The sequence below is a fragment of the Microtus oregoni genome, unplaced genomic scaffold (assembly GCF_018167655.1).
Source record: "Microtus oregoni isolate MIOR12 unplaced genomic scaffold, Mior012 000049F_ref0000343, whole genome shotgun sequence".
Lineage (NCBI taxonomy): Eukaryota > Metazoa > Chordata > Mammalia > Rodentia > Cricetidae > Microtus > Microtus oregoni.
In genome coordinates this window covers 3,175,793-3,194,948 of record NW_024543223.1, presented here as the reverse complement: position 1 = coordinate 3,194,948, position 19,156 = coordinate 3,175,793, and the positions used below count along the sequence as shown (strand labels likewise).

The window sequence follows — 19,156 nt, the reverse complement described above, 5'->3', positions numbered from 1 at the left end:
GTACACTTTAACAATTCTATGTTGTGCTTTTACTACAAAAAAATGTTTAAGCCGGGCGGTGGTGGCGCACACCTTTAATCCCAGCACTCGGGAGGCAGAGGCAGGCGGATCTCTGTGAGTTCGAGACCAGCCTGGTCTACAGAGCGAGTTCCAGGACAGGCTCCAAAGCCACAGAGAAACCCTGTCTCGAAAAACCAAAAAAAAAAAAAAAAAAAAAAGTTTAAATTTCAGGGTGGAATGTGGCTCAGTTGGGACAAACAATGCTTTCCAGAGTACACGAAACCCTGAATTTGTTCCCCAACAGTGCATACACAAACTGCATGGTGGTGGTGCACACCTGCAATCCTAGCACTCAGGAAGAGGAAGCAGGAGGATAAGAAGTTCAAGATTAGATCCTTTCTGACTACATAGTAAGTCTGAGGCAAAAGAAACCAACTAACAATTTTGATATAATATGAGCAATGGTACGTGATATCAAGACTTAATACTATAGCTTAGCATGGTGGCATGGAATCCAAGGCAGAAGGTTAGTGAGTTTGAGCTTGGGCTGCATAAGATCCCATGTCAACACCATTACCATAGACCAAACCAAACCACAACAAAAAGAAGTAACTATAAACCTTTGTGATTCCCTTAACAAGGTGCTGGTCTGAGCTTAGAGATAGACCAAATGAGAGTGGAGAAACCACAAATAGAGTCCAACATCAACCATACATGTCCAGCCACAAGGCCAAGGGAAATTGTAGTCATTATGACAATAGCAGGACTGGAAACTCCCCTCAAAGTAGTGAAAACTAAGCCATGCGTAATACATCTATCAAGACCACTCTGAAGCAGATCACATATCCAAAAATAGGAGCTGACACTTTCTATTAATCATTTGAGGAAGAAACAAGACATTGTCATGATCTTTAAGAGGACACAAGCTTTGTAAATGACACAAACCACACAACCTGTGAAGAAAAACTCATCAACGCTCTTTACCAAACCCAAACTTCTGCTCTGTAGACAACAACCTAGGAAAGAGAACAGAAGCCAGACTGGAAGGAAGCCCCTGGAATATACACATCTAGCATGACTCCTTTCAGGGGAAATGTGGAGTGCTTACAAACAATTTAAAATGAGAATAGCAAAAATCCTATTCTCAAAACAGGCCAGAGTATCAGCAGGAATGCCATCCAAAACGACATATGGAAGACCTACAATGCTGGTTTTTTGTGACCAGGAAATATAAAGGAAAACTGTAAAAGAAAAGTGGTTATTCCTAGGCAGAATCTTGATTTGGCCACAGACTTTGGGTGTCTGTGAGCATGTTTCTGGATGAGTAAGTCAGTCCTCAGTAAAACTGATGGCCTCTCTGGTGCGGGTCTCATCCAATCAGCTGAAGAACTGAACAGAACACTTAGGACCCCAATCTGTATCCAGCTGGTACACGGTGCCCATCCCCCACTTTGTACTAAGTCTTTAAAACCAGATTCATCTTAACTCAGAGCATGTAACATTCCCAGTGCTCTCCAGACACACAAGTTCACAGCGGCCCTGAAAGAATGTAGTACATATATGTGATGGGCAACTCCTCTGAGTCTGGGCTTCACATCACTGATGAGGAAGGGACACAGGTGGAGATGATGTGAGTCACAGACCATGCCTGGCTTCCTAACCTGGTCACTGAACAGACTTTAAAACAACTGCTCATGTATGCAGAGCGTTGTGTACCCTAGCCAACCAACAGATCTGGCCATGAGGCCACTTCATTTGTCAGTCAAGCCAACACTTACAATTTTAAAAAAGGAATGTTGTTACTATTTATGTAATTCACATACTCTAAGACCCTCTTCAAAAGATAACACTTAGGAGGTTTGATTGTAATTGCAAGGTTGTGAAACCATTACCACCATCTATAAGAGAGTGTTTTCATAACCACATCACGGCCATTCCTCAAGACACAAGCATAGGCCATGACTCCGTCTCTGTTCTTGAAATCTCACACAAATGGAACAACAGGTTTTGTCTGTCTATTTTTGGTTGTTGTTGTTTCTGAGACTGATCATGATGTGGCATATACCAGTGCTTTGCTCTCTTTCTAGATGATGAGCAATCCTGTATTAATAACTGTTATGCACACACATTAAGACTGCATGTACTTTGGGGCAATTATGAATAAGATTGTGAAAGTTTTTGTACCTTGTATAGACAGCAACTACCTAATGCCTAGGGTGTTTCAAAAGGAGGCACCATTGTTTTTCACTCCCATCAACAGCACCTGAAGGTTTCCGATTTCTCCACATCTCCCCACCCCATTATAGCAGAAGGAAGTAGTGTGTCCCAGTGGCTTTGGTTTGCATTTCCTTGATTACTAAAGACACTGAGCACCTTCTTATGTGCTTACTGGCTATCTGTGGATCTTTTCTGGAGAAAGTCTTCAAATTGTTTTTGTTTTTGGAATGCATGTAGGTGCATATGCACAAGTGTGTGTACAGGCCAGAGGTTGACATTTATGGTGTCTCTATTTTATTGGGGTAGGGTTTCCTGCCCAATCCAGAGCTTGTCAATTTGACTAGTCTAGAGACAGCCAGCTGTTTTGGGATACCCTGCCTCAGTCTTCCACATGCTAGGATTACAGGTGGGCTACAGGTAGCCTTCCGTAACAAGGCTTTATGCGGGGGGTCCTGGGATCTGAACTCAGGTCCTCAAGTCTGCATAGTGAGAACTTTGCTTTATCTACCATGTCTGCTCATTTTTAAAATTTAAGTCATTACTCAACAGTAAGATTTCTTCATATAGCTCAACACGTGCTCTTATCAGATCGGTGATTTGCAAATGTTTCTTCCTATTTTGTGAACAATTATCTTGGTCAGCTCAGCTTATACACTCAACTATAGAAGTTAAAAAGGCTGAAAATCTTGGAGCAAGGTCCTGGCAGTGCTGGATCTAGCAAAAATTCTCTTGCTTGCTATAACCCCACATTTTCTTTTGGTATATATGCAGAGTGCTTTAGCCAATTATCTTCATATGAAAACATTAGAGAGTAGGAACACAGCTCAGTGGGCAAAAGGACTTGTTCCCAAGCCTGCGACCTGAGTTCGATGCCTGGAACCTCATACAAGGAGAACTGGCTCCTGAAAGCTGTTCTCTCTACTCATGCATGCCCATACATGTACATACAAAATAAATGAATGCAAACAAAAAACACAATAATCCAGGCTGGGATTAGTGTCACTCACAGTACAATGCTTGACTAGCATGCACAAAGTCCTATGCTCCATCTCAAGCATCACATCAAACCAGCTATGGTGGCACATGCCTGTAATCCCAGCACTTACAAGGAAGAGCAGGAGAATGGAAGAAGACGATCAGTTGATAGAACACATGTGATATGACAGTAAACAGGGAAAATACAGGTAAAAAGGTGTAAGGAGGGATGGGGAAGAGAAGGGGTGGGGGAAGGGTAATCAAATTGAGTATTAAAAAGTCATATGAAAACCTATTTTGTAAGCTAATTGAAAACTGTAATTAAAAGAAGTTTGAACCAGGCAGTGGTGCACACACCTTTAATTCCAGCACTCAGGAGGCAGAGGCAGGTGGATCTCTGTGAGTTTGAGGCCAGCCTGGTCTACAAGAGCTAGTCCAGGACAGCCAGGGCTGTTACACAGAGAAGCCCTGTCTTAAAAAAAGAAAAAAAAAAAAAAGGTTTGAATGTAGTCACCCTGCATGGGTAAATTATACTGCTCCCAAAGCCATAAATTAAATAAAAATCCTAGTACCAGGTGTGGAGTGCCTCCCCTAAGTTGTTGGCCACTGAAGTGCGAGAGGTCCCTAAAACAATACAGGCTACTTTACTGCCATTGTTCAAGGCTGCCAATCAGAATTGGATGGTTATGACCCCATTGCTGAAAACACCACACACTTTGGTGCCAGGACTTGGAAACTTCCTTCTTTCTGGATAACTTTCACAGTGTTGGAAGGTGCTACACAGGCTGCTAGGAGAGGAAAAATAGCCATCAACAAACTTACTCAGCTATGAAGCCTGCCAGCAAAGAGTTGACCACTTTTGCAATAGCAGTATGAACGTTATGAGGGTTAGTAACCAACCATTTTCTGATTGGATTTTAGATCTACTACACAGGAGGAATTCACATTTGGTACTGTAAACCTGGTCAAAAGTCTATGGCTGGTTTCCTTTTAGGGAACCTATTAAGGCTGTTTTGTGGTCAAGCTGTCAAACTGCTTAAGTATTTATTAACTATAGACGAGTGATGCTCTCAGTATTGGTCAGAGAAGCTTCTCTGTGTAGTGAGCAACAGTTTAACAAGACTCATAACTGATCAAAGTGTTGAAAGTACATGACCGTCCTGTGCTGGATCCCAAATGGGACATCTGTGCCACTCCCTCCAAAGCTCGAGGCATACTCAAGAGGGAGTAGAAAGAATGTAACTGCCACAGGATGGGGAGAGGGCTGTGAAACAGTTTTCTGGACATGACATGGTGGTTGTACTTACGAGCTCACAGCAGCTGTGGTCACGATGGGGCCCATCAGCATTCCATTATGGACTGCAAAGGGGCTCACGAGGCCACACCACTCCTTGAGGAGCTACTGGCAACTAGAGGTTGCTGGAGGAATGGGTGTTATTTCTTCAGTGGTATATAGCACTGTTGCCCATGCTCCAATAGATAACCCCCATCCATCCTCCTGCAAGTAACTCTATACTCACTGGTTCACAAAATATAAAACGAGATTAAGTAAGGGACTTGTTGAAAGAAAGTAGATTTAGTACTGATTAGGAGAATCAGAGGATAGGGAAGGTAAAAATGAACACACACACACACACACACACACACATATATATATATACACACACATGAATACATCAAAGAATTTTAAAAATTGCAAATGGAGGACTGGAAATGGCTCAACAGTTACAAGTACTTGCTGCTCTTGCAGAAGACATGGGATTGGTTTCCAGCACCCACGAGGTGGTTCACAACTGTCTGTATCCAGTTGTAGTTGATCCTTCACTCTCTTCTGGACTCCATAGGCACCAGGCACACAGGGTACACTTACATAAATGCAGGCAAAATATTCATACACACAACTTTTAAAATATTTAAAAATTGCAAATGTGACAAGAGGTTAAAAATAAAACTTGGGGCCAGGTGGTGGTGGCGCACGCCTTTAATCCCAGCACTCGGGAGGAAGAGGCAGGTGAATCCCTGTGAGTTTGATGCCAGCCTGGTCTACAAGAGCTAGTTCCAGGACAGCCAGGGCTGTTATACAGAGAAACCCTGTCTCGAAAAACAAACAAACAAACAAACAAACAAAATAAACAAATAAAACTTGGATGAGGTATGTTTAAAGCAAAAATGCTAAACTAAAAAAAAAAGTTCCTCATCCTTGGCTATATATAGCACATTTTATCTGTTCCAAATTGAACCATTCTCAAAGATTACACCACAAGGACTGGGGCTTCAGCATACATTTTTTAGGGGTTGGACATGGGCACACTTACTTTGAATGACAGTCTTTTCATTTTCGCAGCTTCCCACAAACCAGTCTTTTATTTGGGGCTCCTTGTGCTCAGGTGTTAAGAAACCACAGACTAACTCAAGGTTAGAGTTATCTTGTATATTGTGCTAGAAGCTTTATAATTTTAGAACTTTCATTTAGTTCTTTTGACTTATTTTTAGCTCTTGGATATTTTGTAATATAGGGACCCAACTACATTTTGTTTGTGAAAACCCAGTTATTTTCAGCACTTGTTGAAAACACTATTCTTGATCTGTCTTGACATACTTGCTAAAATAAATTACTCTAAATATATGGGTTAAAAGCTGAATGTGGGGCTAGAGAGATGGCTCAGTGGTTAAGAGCATTGCCTACTCTTCCAAAGGTCCTGAGTTCAATTCCCAGCAACCACATGGTGGCTCACAACCATCTGTAATGAGGTCTGGTGCCCTCTTCTGGTCTACAGACATATACACAGACAGAATATTGTATACATAATAAATAAGTATTCTAAAAAAAAAAGATGGATTCTGTTTTTAAAAAAAGCTGAGTGTGTAGTGCAGTATTGGTACAGTGCTTGGCTTTGTGTGTAAAGAGTAAAGTGTTGGGTTCAATCCTCAGCAATGTACAAACAAATGCCTACTTTAATTTTGGTAGCTATATCTATTCTTTTTTTTGTTTTGTTTTGTTTATGTTTTGAGACAGAGTTTCTCTGTGTAGCTCTGGTCTTCTTGGACCAGTAGGGCCTAAAATTCACAGAGATCTGTCTGCCTCTGCCTCCCACTCCCAAGTGCTTGGATTAAAGGCATGTGCCACCACCACCCCTCTTGCTATGTCTATTCTTTTGCCAATATCATGCAATCTTACATCTCCATAAGAAGTTTGAAACCCAAAATTCCAAGTTCTTAACTGCTGCTTATCAGGTTGCCTTGACTAGTCTGGGTTCCTGAGTCATACTGTTGATTTACAAACAGCTTGCTAATTTCTACAAAAATGCCAGCTGAGATTTTGATGTAGATCATGTTGAGTCTGCACATTAATTCAGGCAGTAATGCTATCCTAACAATCCTGCCTTATTCTTACATATTGTATTATTTTGGTACAACAGTAAATCAAATTTTCTTAATTTCCTTTTAGGCTGCTCCCTTCTAAGGTACAGAAATACAAAATATAATATACTTATTCTTATATATTGCTTTTGTATTCTGCAACAACAATGAACTAACTCATCAAGTCTAATAGCTTGTGTGTTGGTGGGCATTCCTTCAGCTTGCATGATCATGTCATCTGCAGATAGTCTTGCTTTTTCCTTTCCAGTCTCCAAGATATGGCTTCTTGTCTGTCTGCCCTGACCACAATTTCCAGGCCAAAGTTAAATGAAGTGCTGAGGAGTGACATCTGTCCTGTATCTTAGGGGAAGCTTTCAGTCTCTGACCACTAGGCATTATGTTAATTGCTTTTTTGAAGACTTTTTATTGGGTTGAGAAAGTTGGTATTTTCATCTTGAAAAGATTTTACTTTGTATTCACTTAGATGATGGTGTAGTTTTTGTCCTTTATTCCATTAATATGTCCATTATACTGATTTCCACAAGGTGAGCTAACTTTGCATTTCTGGGAGAACTCATTTGACATTAATGTGCGATTCTACTGGTTTGAGGAATGTCAGCCAGCCCAGACTGACTACAGTCTCTTCTTGATCTCCTGATTTTCCTGCTTCCATTTCCCAAGTGCTGGGAGCTTAGATTTAGATATTGCGGAGTGTTTTAGCATGTAGCTATCCAGTACTGGGCTTTTTCACAATTGGGAAGTTTTTAACAACTGTCTTTGCATGTTACAGCGTCATTACAGTTATCACTCATGTGATCACTAAGATCCCAACTACCAGGGTCGAGCTTGGGTGCTGCCCCATAAAGAATGAGAGTCAGCTGTGAGCCTGGGAAAGTCAGGCAAGTGGCTACTGTGGAAGCCAAACAGGAATGTGCCTCAAGACTATGGAGGTCAAGTAGAACACCAGGATACCTGCTGATAGGTTGCTATAGATGGACACATGGTCACAGCATAGGGTCTAAGCACTATAAATATAGTTATAGCATGACCAAGGGCAATGTGGGCAAAAGCAGAGGTGAGGCTACTCCAGAGATAGTAAACAAGATAAGCTAAGAGAGAATGTGACAATTTGCTCACTGGATAACTAAAAGGCAGTCATTATTTGTACATCTTTTAATTGTGAGAGATGGAGATGGGCAAGGATAGGGGACAGATAACTTATTTCTAATCATCAGAACAAGACAATGGGCATAGGCAGGCAGGCCACAATGGAAACCAAGTATTGAGCACAGCCCATGGGGAGTGGCACAAGCAGAAGAGTTTAAGGTGAAAGTACTTGTGTGCAAGAGACCCTCCAAGTGAGCTGTCCGGGCCTTCAGAAGCGGGGCAACTGCTTGAATCAACGCAGAATCCACAGATGGCTGACTCTAGGCTGAAATTTAGCAGTAAGAATGCTGGACATCTAGGGGCAGGAGGTCGATGTTGCAATTCCAGAGCAAAAGTAGGTTAGAGAACAGATACAAAACGAAACAAGGAAGGATGCATATGCTTGCATTCTGGAATTCAAATAAATGCACAAAAGTGACATAAAATTTTAAGGAATTTTCCAACCAGACAGTAAAGAAATTAATTTGGCCAATGGCTGTTTATAGTGACTCTGTGCCAGGTACTCTTGGATGTGCTAGGAATATGGCAGTGATCAAAACATATTCTTTTAAGACAGGGTTTCTATGTAGCTTTGGAGCCTGTTCTGGAACTCGCTCTGTAGACCAGGTACCAGGCTGGCCTCAAACTCACAGAGATTTGCCTGTCTCTGCCTCCCAAGTGCTGGGATTAAAGCCATTCACCACCACCACAAGGCTTACTAAAACATATTCTAAAGGAGATGTCTGACAGAAAGAGAAGGAAAAGAAAAAAGACATAAGTGTAGATAATTCTGTAGAACTGTGACTAACACTATAAAGAAACCAAAACTGGGGGTGGGGGCTTCAGAAATGGCTCGGCGATTAAGAGCACTTGCTGCTCCAGAGGATCTGAGGCTTCGTTCCCAGCACCCATGACAAGACTGGAAAATGTAGCTCTAGATATGGGAATCTGATACTTTCAGCCTTCTCAGAGAATGTGCACTCATATGTTCATACCAACATGCAGACACACAAACACCTAACATAATTAAAAATCAATCTTTAAAAATGAGTAATTAAGATGGTTATTATGGTGGCGCACACCTTTAATCCCAGTACTGGGGGAGGCAGAGGTAGGAGGATCTCTTGAGCTTCAGGCCAGCTTGGTCTACAGAGCGAGTTCCAAAGCAGCCAGAGCTATACAGTGAGACTATCCCAAATACCCAAAAATCAGCTGGGCAGTGATGATGCATGCACTAAGGCCACCTCTCAGGGTTAACTGGTGACACCAAAAAGCTAGTAAAAAGAAGATTGAAGAAACAGTAAAAGAACCATAGACTGCCCAGAAAGAAAGAAGAAAACCTGAAGAAACATGTGGTTCAACAGTATGAAGGCAGGAAGAAGAGAAGAAGGTAGAGAGAGCAGCAATAGTTCTTGTCTAAAAACTGGCAGACCAACCCAGTAGGGAGGGGACAGGAAGGAACACCAGTAGACACTTTGAAGATCTAGTGTGGGGCACATGGACCCACAACTGTCAAGATAGGCATGGGCAATTGAGCTGGGAAAGGTCTGAGAAGACAGATGGGTAGGAAAGAGTATCTAAAAGGAGGAAGAGGCTGGGGGACAGGGTATGAGTTGGAGGCCAGCCTGGTCTACATGGCAAGGTACATGACAGTTGGGCCTACAGAGACCTTGGCTCAAGATGGATGAATGGATGGAAGGATGGATGATAGGACATGAGGAAGGATAACCTGGGATAGAGGTAGGTAATGGGTAGCACCAGAGGTTCACAGTCAGGAAAGTTAAGCCAGGCCCACACCTTTAAAAAACAAACAAACCAAAAAAAAAAAAATCAGAGTTTTCTCCATTTAGACACATTCTGCCAAATAATTACTAGTTGTGACAACAGTGAATAACTCTCTTGAAGTTTTCAAATGGTTCCGACGTCTAACGATTCTGTAACTGCACACCACCAGCAGAGTCTGAACTCTGACACAGTCCCATGAGACTGGTAGTCATGGGACTTCCACAGATGGATACATACACTGACTATACAGGTCAGTCAGTCTCCTTTCTTCTTGGACTGCAGGCCTCTGGGGCAATGTCAGCCAAGACTTTACACAGTTCACAAGGCTTTGCAGCACCAGCTATTATTTCCATGATCACTGGCTCAGGCTGTCAGTCACAGGAGCCCAGTCCCCTTCCACTACTCAATTTCACATTGGTTTCACTGGTATCTTTAAAAATAGAAAGAAAAAAAAAGTTAATGCCAGAGGGTGGTGGCACAAGCCTTTAATCCCAGCACTAGGGAGGCAGAGGCAGGCAAATCTCTAAATTCAAGGCTAATCTGGTCTACAGAGTATCCCAGGATAGCCAGGGCTGCGTGGAGAAACCCTATCTCAAAACAAACAAAAACAGAAGTTTATTTTTTATGTCTGTACATGTGTGTAGAAGCATGAGTGTTAATACAGTATATGAGAACACAGTACAACTTTTGGGAAACTGGTTTCTTCTTCAACTACATGAGTTCCAGGGATCAAAATCAGGTCATCGGGTTTGGCAGGCAGCAGGTGCCTTTACCTACTGAGCCATATTATCGGTGCCTCAACTTAGCAATTCCTCTATCATGATCCACCCACCACAGAGAACTAGGTATTACAAAGTGTTTTGTTTTCCTAATTAAAAAATCTGTTTAAGATAACAACCAAACAGCAATAAAAACCCAGAAGTTATCATGGAATTCAAGCCTTTCTAATCTCAGTGGGCACCCACCTTTCAGAAACACAGAGGTACACCAATGGGACACCCATCTGAAACAGATTCATTCACTCAAATGTCCAACAAATCAAAGACAAGGTGAGTGAGAGGTGGGAACACTTGAGCATCAGGCAGAGTTCTTAAAGAACAAAAGGAATCCAGGTGGGCCCACCAATGGATGGCAGGTTCTAAAAGGAGGACGCTTCAGACTAGAATAGAGAGCACGCTGAAGATCTGGCAGGGTTTGGTGCATAAAGGAGTAAGCAGATTACAATTTACCAAGTACTTAAGAGTGCAAAAAGAATGCACCAAGTACTCTTAGTATCATATAGCCTGCCCACTGAGAAAAGCAGCTTCAAATCTGCATATTAGAAGATCTAGACTGTTGTAGGATACTGCTATACCTACTACCTAATGCAGTGTGTGCCTGTCTCAAGTCAAACTTTTATGATTATCCGCAGCTTTAATACTTGATGATCCTTCCAATCCAGCCAAAACCAAGTTTGCAAAAGTGCTCTAAGTTATAATACAGGGCTTGTATCACACTTTCTGTGTGATATTTCAAGATATGAATTAGCAAAGCAGTAATTGGTCCACCAGTCTTTTATCAAATTCAAGACTGAAATTTTAACTATTCCTGTAAAAATTCCAAGAACACATGAGTTTATGCTCAAAAACACACCTAGGCTTCTGTAAAGCACAGAACAGATCAGCAGCTGTGTCTGTGTGTCTAAGAGAACTAACTGCAGGAGCTAGACACCTGACTAGCTGTCCAAAAGCGGAAAGGGACAGCAGGTGAGATTCAGGAAGGAGCTGGGGTCAGAGCTGGCTGTCCCAGTGTTTTCAGCTCCTGCCACTGGACTGAACAGCTGCTTCCTGACTTAGGTGATGAGCAGAGAAGGTTGGCATGGCACTAGGCCACAGCTATCTGGAGGGAAGTAGGAATACTGATGGAGTGGTGTCTTCAGTAGAGTAATTTGAAGGAAGAAAAATCTTCTGTAACTAAAGATTGCTTAAAACTTAAATCAAACAAGGGATCTAAACTTAAGACGTTGAGCCACAAATCCCAGTTTCCCCTTGCTTCAAAGGGCTGTCATTTACAAACTGGCATCAGAACAGACTTCAGCAGAAAATTCTGCAGTCAGAATACTAGAGGATGTCTTATGAACCACATTTCCAGAGCTTTTGAAGAACACAGAAACAAGTCCCCTAAAGCAACATTCAGTCCAGAGATCCTCATGCTGGTGACTTTGTACCCAGGGCAACCTGGTGATGTCTGGAGGTATTCTGAAGACACTCCTACACCTGGTGGGCAGAGGTTAGAGATACTAGGAAGCATCCTGAAATTCCTGGCCCCAGAAACTGGGAAATTAAGCCTAAAGGTTCCAAGGGCTATAAAAGAAGCCTGTATCAGTTCACCACTATGGAGGAAATATAGGAACAGGAAAGAGTCATGCTCAGGGCATGTCAGCAATAGCACCTCAAAGGAAAACGAAGAGAAAGGAAAAACAGAAAAAGAGTTCCTGCCAGGGGCCTGAGACTGCACAATAGACATCTTAGTCTACTGCTTAAGCCCACCTACAGTTGTCAAGCCTGCACATCTGAGGAGGCCTTGCTTGGCAGGTAAAAAAATCTGTCAATGATAAAAATATATAAATTACGAATTTTTCAGTGAATAAAAAAGTGTAAAGGTCTATCTAGTATACTCCGTTCCCACGACTGTTCAGGAGCCCTCCAGCCCCCAGTCCTCACTTCCTGTGGATCCCAACGCACCATGTCACACCTGCACCTGGACGTTCCTAAGACTGTCCACAAATACATTTCTCCTGGCATCCTGATCGATTCTGTGCCAATACATACTTCTAAATCAAAGCTCTAAAACTTCCCAGTACCCAGCATTAATTACTCTTGAAAAAAATGACAAAAAAAAAATGAAGCAAAAAATGTAGCTCAGTTGGCACAGTACTTGCCAACCGTGCAGAAAGTCCTGGATCTGATATCCATCACTGCATAAAGTGGGTGTGGTACACATGCCTGAAATCCCAGCACTCTGGAGCCAGGAGCGGCCGAAATTCAAGGTCATCCTTAGCTACCCAGTGAATTGCAGGCCAGCCAAGACGGTATGAGAGCCCATCTCAAAAAACAAAGAACAAACAAGCAATAGTAACTTATAGGAAAAACATTAACAAAGCAAAGACACACTGTCAACAGAACAGAAATTATATGCTAGGACCTAAAGGACTTGGAGGGAAGTGTTATTTTTTTCCTGGAGGAAGTAGCATTTCTACCCACAAATCTTTGCTTATTGTCACTCTTCCAAAAAAGAAAGAGACAGCAATCTTGTTTAACGACACCACCACCTCTCTGTACCTGCATGAGGATCCACGTAATCATTTTACTCAGAAGCTGTACAACTGCTTTGGAATGCAAAGTGCACTCATGATCACCAGAAGATGTAAGACTGGGAGAATCCTTTCCTGGCCATCCATTTCACTGCCTAAGGCATTCAGTAGGCCAGAGAGGGAGCTCTGGAAACCCTTCCTGTCTGTGGGTCTTAAATTCACCAGCCAAAGCAGAAAACCACGTTCTCCCAAAGCAACTTCCTTGCAACAGGCCTGTAGGCCCTGACTAGGCCCCAAAGTGGTTACAGGTCCACTGATAGCAGTTCCCAGGTACAGCCAACTAGGAGCTGCAGGGTTTCCATCTGTCAATCAACAGAAATCCAACAATGCCAGAAAACTGCGCCTAACTACAGTCCCAGCACTCAGGAGGAAGTACAAAGAGAATTGAGAGTTCAAGGCCAACAGAAGCCTGCTTTAAACAAACAAAAAAAACAAGGCCTAAGGGTATAGTGCAGTAGCAGAACATTTGCTTAGCACGCACAAGACCTAAGTTTGTCACGAGTCTGTCCCCCCCACCCCCCATAACCCTTCGTTTTGAAGGTGTGGCGAAGAGGCTGGGATGCCAGCATTGTTTGCTCCTTTCCTTGGGCGAATAAAGCATGGGATACAAAACAGCAATTAAATATGGCTGCTCACCTACTGCTGAAGAGGAGCAGCAGGGCCTTGCTTCTGCCCTCCTGTGAAGACCAACTACACCAGAGCAGTCAGATGTCACAGGGACAATGACAGCAGATAACTTCCAGTGAATGCCAAGACGTCCGTGTGCAATACGTGATCGCTCACTTCACCCTAGTGGGAAACAAACGCTCCCTAGGGCTTACATCTGATGAGAGAATGCCAGCAATCAGGTGCCTCCCATACGCACTCCGGGGCTCCCTAAGCACAAGCAGGCAGCCGAGCTTAGAACCTGTGCTCTTCAATCTCGGCTAAACTACCCACCCACCGCCAAGCCACACGGCAACCGCTCGGTCACCACAGAGATAGACACGTTGCCAAGCGCTCCAGAAGAAAGCTGCCCGGCCCTCTGGAGGAATGTAGAACCCCAAGGCTCGGCCGGCCTTCCTAAAAACTACCCGATTTGTTCTCCGAAGGCTTTCTTCCCCGGTGCTTCACCGCCAGTCCATCCGCCACCATCAAACCCCCTTTTAACCGAAGAGCCACTACCAGTCGTCCATCAGGGAGTGAACATTTGTCCTAGAGGAACGCACTGGCGCAGCGACCACCCAAGGTCACGCCCCGGAAACCAAGGGCAAGAGCTGCGCTGGGGACGGCCAGCGAGGCAGGGTGCCACCGGGTCGCCAATGCTCCCCACTGGCCCCCTAATTAGCACCAAGGCATGCCCGCCACGCCCCAGGCCGAGCTTCCGGAAGGACGCCGGGTACCGCCGCGACCCACGCCCGCGACCAGGGGCCCCTAATTCTCCAGTGCCCGCAGCCTCGGCCGTAGCCCTGCTGCCCGCACACGGAATGCCCGCAGCCTCTAGAGTCTAGGCGGAAGGCGGGGCTCAGGCGCCGTCGCCCGGACCTCGGGGGTCCTCAGACCCCGCCGCCCAGCGCCATCAGGTCCCCAGGACGCAGAGAGCTCCCGGGGGCCCCGCCGAAAGGCCCCGGCCCCTGCCTGACGCCCCGGAGAGCCACAGCCCCACCGCCCCCGACCCCGCCCCCGGCCGTGCAGCCCCTGGAGAAGCGGCTCCCGCCGCGCCCCAGCCTCTGCGCCCCCACGGCGCCTTCGAAGGTGCGGAAGCGGCTCTGGCCGCGCCCAGAACGCACCTTGAGGGTCGGGTACTCCTGCACCTTCAGGGTCATGGACAGCTGGGCCGCCGACTCCTGCACCGCCATCTTGGGCCGGCCGAGCGGAGGAGGCGGGTACGCGGCACGCCGGGTAGTGACGTGCGACGCGCGGGGGCAGGCGGAGCGGCTGAGCGCCTGCACCAATCATGTCACTGGACCGCTCGAGAGGAAGAAGTCCCGGGCCAGTCACCGTCCACGGGCTCGACCAATCGTCGACGACTCTAGAGAGCGGCTTCCTCATTGAATTGTCAGCCGGCCTAGTCCGCTGATGCGGGCTTAGGTAGCCTAGACACCTACGCCGTGTGCATTTTGGCGGTTGGGGCTGGGTAGCGCGCGTTAGGTAGCTGTCTTGTAAACGCCCACACCCCTGCCCACTCACCGGTCACTTCTGGTAGTGGCCACTGGCCCTGTCTCAGTGCTTGGTGGCCATCATCTATTGGTGGTCACTCAGAGGTGCGGTTTTTGCCATCCGGGAACTACTTTCCTTCGTCTCCATTTTCATGGATTAGCAGAGCTGGAGTCCTTACACAGGCTTCCTAATGAAAGATAAAAGTGGATGTTTACCATAGAGTAGGACGGGGCCTGCGAGCAGCTGGGCTTTCCTGCAGGTGATACCAATAAGGAACGCTCGGCAACTGGTTTTGTTAAAAAATGTTGACTCCTTGAATCGGGTCCGAAAGGCACCTAGAGTGTCCAGTGACTGTCAAGTTGGATTCCTGGAGCAATGGTATTGAGTTAACATCTAGCAAGGAACGGAAACTGAACAACGTTGACCTTCCAGGGCCCCCAAGTGAGGGTAATTATTTGTGACTTAGGCTGCACCCTAAAGCACAAGTAGTGATTACCTGCGAATCAGCTTGTCCCCTCAGGCAATAAGGAGTTCTTTTGAACCACTCCACAGAAAACTAATGCTCAACCAGACCACACCTTGACCAGGATTGTTTAGTCATTATAACTCTTACCTCTGCTCAAGTTCTTCCTCTATTTTAAAGTTGACGGTTGGTGGCCAGACAATAAACCTGAGGTCACTGAACCCCTTTATCTGTACAGAATGTGGCATATTAGATTCCTTTCTCTGCATTTCACTTTCTGTTGTTGGATTGAAAGTTTGCAAGCACATAGGTGCCAGGCACTGAATCTGGGTCCTCTACAAGATGAAGTGCTCTTAACCCATGAGCCATCTCTCCAGCCCTCTCACCTACTTTGAAAATTAAAAATGAAGTTAGGCTTCATTCATTAGGAAATGACTTCTACATTAAATCATCTTTTGTGTTTTATAGAACTTAATTATGTTTTGTATTTGTTCTTTGAGACATGGTCTTTCATATAGTCCTGGCTACTTTGGAACTCACTCTGTAGACCAGGCTGGCCTCAAATTCACTGAGATCCGCCTGCCTCTGCCTACCGAGTGCTAGGATAAGAGATGTGTGTTACCACCGCCTTTCAGAACTCAATTCTTCAGGAATGTTTTAGACATTAGGTGCAGCATTAGAAAAGAAAGGACTTCTGGTGGTGTCGTTCAGTGAAGGGAGAACCTGCTGGATGATGCGTGAGAACTTCAGTCACAGTTTGTCACAGCTGGGAGGGAAGAAGCATCTTAGAAGGGCTTCCCATTTTAGCAGGGGATTGAGAGCTGAGGACAATGTTAGTCCGTGTGTGTGCGCGCACTGCGCAGACTCTGCTCATGCAGATTCTTTTGAATACTGAGACATTGCTTTGAATAAATTGCTCACATCTCAACTCTGCAGCTACTGAATGTTTTTTTTTTTGTTTTGTTTTGTTTTGTTTTTTCCCCTCACACAAGCTGATCAAAAGCTAGGACCATTTTTGATTCTCGAGAAGGCTCTGGGTTCCTTCCCAGATGGTATCTTCTCCCCACCCCCGCCACTGGATAGTCTTTAGTCTTAGAATTAGTCCTATCTGGCCTGAGATGATGGAGAAATCAGAGACCCTGAGGCACAGAAGTCCCCAGTCCTCCAGTCCATATTCCACACTCTTCTCTGTAGCCATCCTGTCTGATTCTGCTGTGGTCACGTTTGTGTTCAGTGCTGAAATATTTGCTGCACCACTGCCCTCTTAGAGGCCAATTCATGAATTTAAAGCTAACCCAAAACAGACTTCTTCTCTGATGCTGTCAGGATGATGTGTCTAGGGTTGTAGGAATGAATTCTTATACTGTTAATTTAAAGAATAAAAAGGCAGGGTAAGCAAGGTCTCAGGACTCAACCAAGTTTGTTGAAAGCAGAAGCACATAGACAAACACAAAAAGACACGGCTCTCCGTAGTAGGGAGGAAGCCAAAAGATGGCGCCAGAGTCTGCTCAGATGATAGGGGATTTTGTATTTGGGAATGGAGCGAGTTCCCTTTCTCCTTTGGCTGATTTGGGCTCTGGCAGGGGATTGTATGATCCAAATATAGGGAAGCAGATTGGTTCCCACCACAGGAGCTCTCCAGTGGGAGATTTGAAAGTCTCACCCAACTCCTCTGTGGGAGTCAGGGGACACGCCTTTGTCTTTAAAGAGGGAGAAGAAACAGGAAGTCAGCCATCTTAGAAATTTAAGTAAAAAGTAGAGTGATCTGCCGCCGCCGGTGGTGCACGCCTTTAATCCCAGCACTCAGGAGGCAGAGGCAGTCTGGGTTTTTTTTTTTTGTTGTTGTTGTTGTTGTTTTTTTTTTTTTTTTTTTTTTTTGGTTTTTCAAGACAGGGTTTCTCTGTGGTTTTGGAGCCTGTCCTGGAACTAGCTCTGTAGACCAGGCTGGTCTCGAACTCACAGAGATCCGCCTGCCTCTGCCTTCCGAGTGCTGGGATTAAAGGCATGCGCCACCATCGCCCGGCTAGAAACCCAGTCTTGAAAAACAAAAACAAACAAACAAAGTAGAGTGATCTACTTGGAGCCTCTTTTACCTCTTTGTCTTCCTACCAGGGGCTGTCTGATTCCTAGCTGCTCATCTCTGTACCAAGCCATCATGTTTGAACTTAATCAGGAATGTTCAGCAACAGTAAAGTGACCGTTTGCACACTGAAGCTGTAGACCTTACACAGTCTGCTTGGATCCTTCACTCTAGACCAGTGGTTCTCAGCCTTCCTAATGCTGCAACTCTGTATTACAGTTCCTCATGTTGTGCTGACCCCCAACCATAAAATTATTTTGCTGCTACTTCATAACTGTAATTTTGCTACTGTTAGGAATCATAAATATCTGATACACAGGATATCTGGTATGTGACCCCCAAAAGGGTCATGACGCATAGGTTGAGAACCTCTGCTCCAGAGTTTCCTGTATTTGAAGATAAAATTGCACTGGAACTATTTTTCTCTGAATGATAAAATGTTTGAGTTGTTTTTTTTTTCTGGCTCCTCTGCCTCTAGGCCTCGTGTGATGGGTCAGAGCATGATGACAGGGAATACGTGGGGAAGGAAAATGTCTCCTCATGGTCGTCAAAGACTGAGAAACCAGGCCCCTAAACTATAATACATTCAAGAGACTAGAAAGGGCTGAGCAGTTTTTATCTTTTGATTCTGCAGAAATGGTGGAGATCATCAGCTTAGAGAAAAGGAAAGAAAGTGACTGGCGCCCAAAGTTGACAGGAGACAGTGATTTTCTAAGTTCCTAAGCATGAAAACGTCCTGCCTTCTTTTTCTCATAGGCTGGTACTCCCGAGAGGTACAGTCTTTGCACCTGTCTAGCATAGCACCCTCCCCAAATCCCCATCCTAGTGATTCAGGACACAAGGCCTCGTCTAATGAATGTCCTGTAGCTGGAGAGGCCCTCCTATTATGATCCTAGGATCTGTCACATAGGAGACTGCTTGTGCCTCTTCAACCCTAGCCTAGCTGAGAGCTCCTAGCCAGCGTTCTGTCTATACACCAGAAGAGGGCACCAGATCTCATTATAGACGGTTGTGAGCCACCTTGTGGCTACTGAAAACTGAACTCATGACCTCTGAGCCGTCTATCCAGCCCCCATCCTTTCTTTCTTTTTTTTTTAAATTTTATTCAAGCAGAATAAGCTTCCTTCTGAGACACTTTTTTTTCTTAAAAAAAAAGAAAAATCAGGGCTCCTACCAGAAGATACCCCCCCCCATCAACAAAGGCAACTGGGACAATTTTTCAAGTGAGGTTCTCTATTCATGTGATCATAAATTATGGTAAGTTGACATTAAAACCAATTATAATAATTTTCATTCCGAAACAGAAATGTGGGAGGGGGTAGAAAAGAGGAATGAGACCAGAACAAGGCAGAAATGCAGCTCCATGCCCAACACCTAGAACATGCAGAAGCATATTGGGTTGGAGCCCACATGGCCTCTATCTTTATCTGGCTTCATCTATTGCCAGTGGCTTTTCTCCAGCAGGTGTTCTACATTCCTGGCACGCCAAGTCCTGGGGTTTCTATTGCTCACAGTTTCATGCAGTTTCAACCCTACTATGGGTTGCCTGTAAGACTCTACCACATACTTCCTGGAGTCCCGGACCTTGCTTTGATGTATAAGTGGAAGCCTCTATAGGCATTTTTACATTCTGCATGCC

The 19,156-nt window shown here is 44.8% G+C and overlaps 1 protein-coding gene across 4 annotated transcripts in view; it reads right to left on the bottom strand.

Annotated features, from left to right (window-relative positions):
* The window catches only part of LOC121436595 (E3 ubiquitin-protein transferase MAEA), a 39,764-nt gene extending 24,614 nt beyond the window's left edge, over positions 1-15,150 (bottom strand). The window contains exons 1-2 of one of the 4 annotated variants that reach the window (XM_041636623.1): positions 14,605-14,704; positions 13,472-13,658 (exon numbers count right to left, since the gene is read on the bottom strand). Coding sequence is in view for 1 of the 4 variants with exons in the window: in XM_041636622.1 (XP_041492556.1) it covers positions 14,605-14,673 (69 nt within the window). In the remaining 3 variants the exon portion in view is untranslated. Of the gene's footprint in view, positions 1-13,471; positions 13,659-14,604; positions 14,729-15,004 lie in introns of those variants that run through there. The other 3 variants (XM_041636624.1, XM_041636625.1, XM_041636622.1) reach the window with 3 other exon arrangements.
* Positions 15,151-19,156: the final 4,006 nt, after the last annotated feature.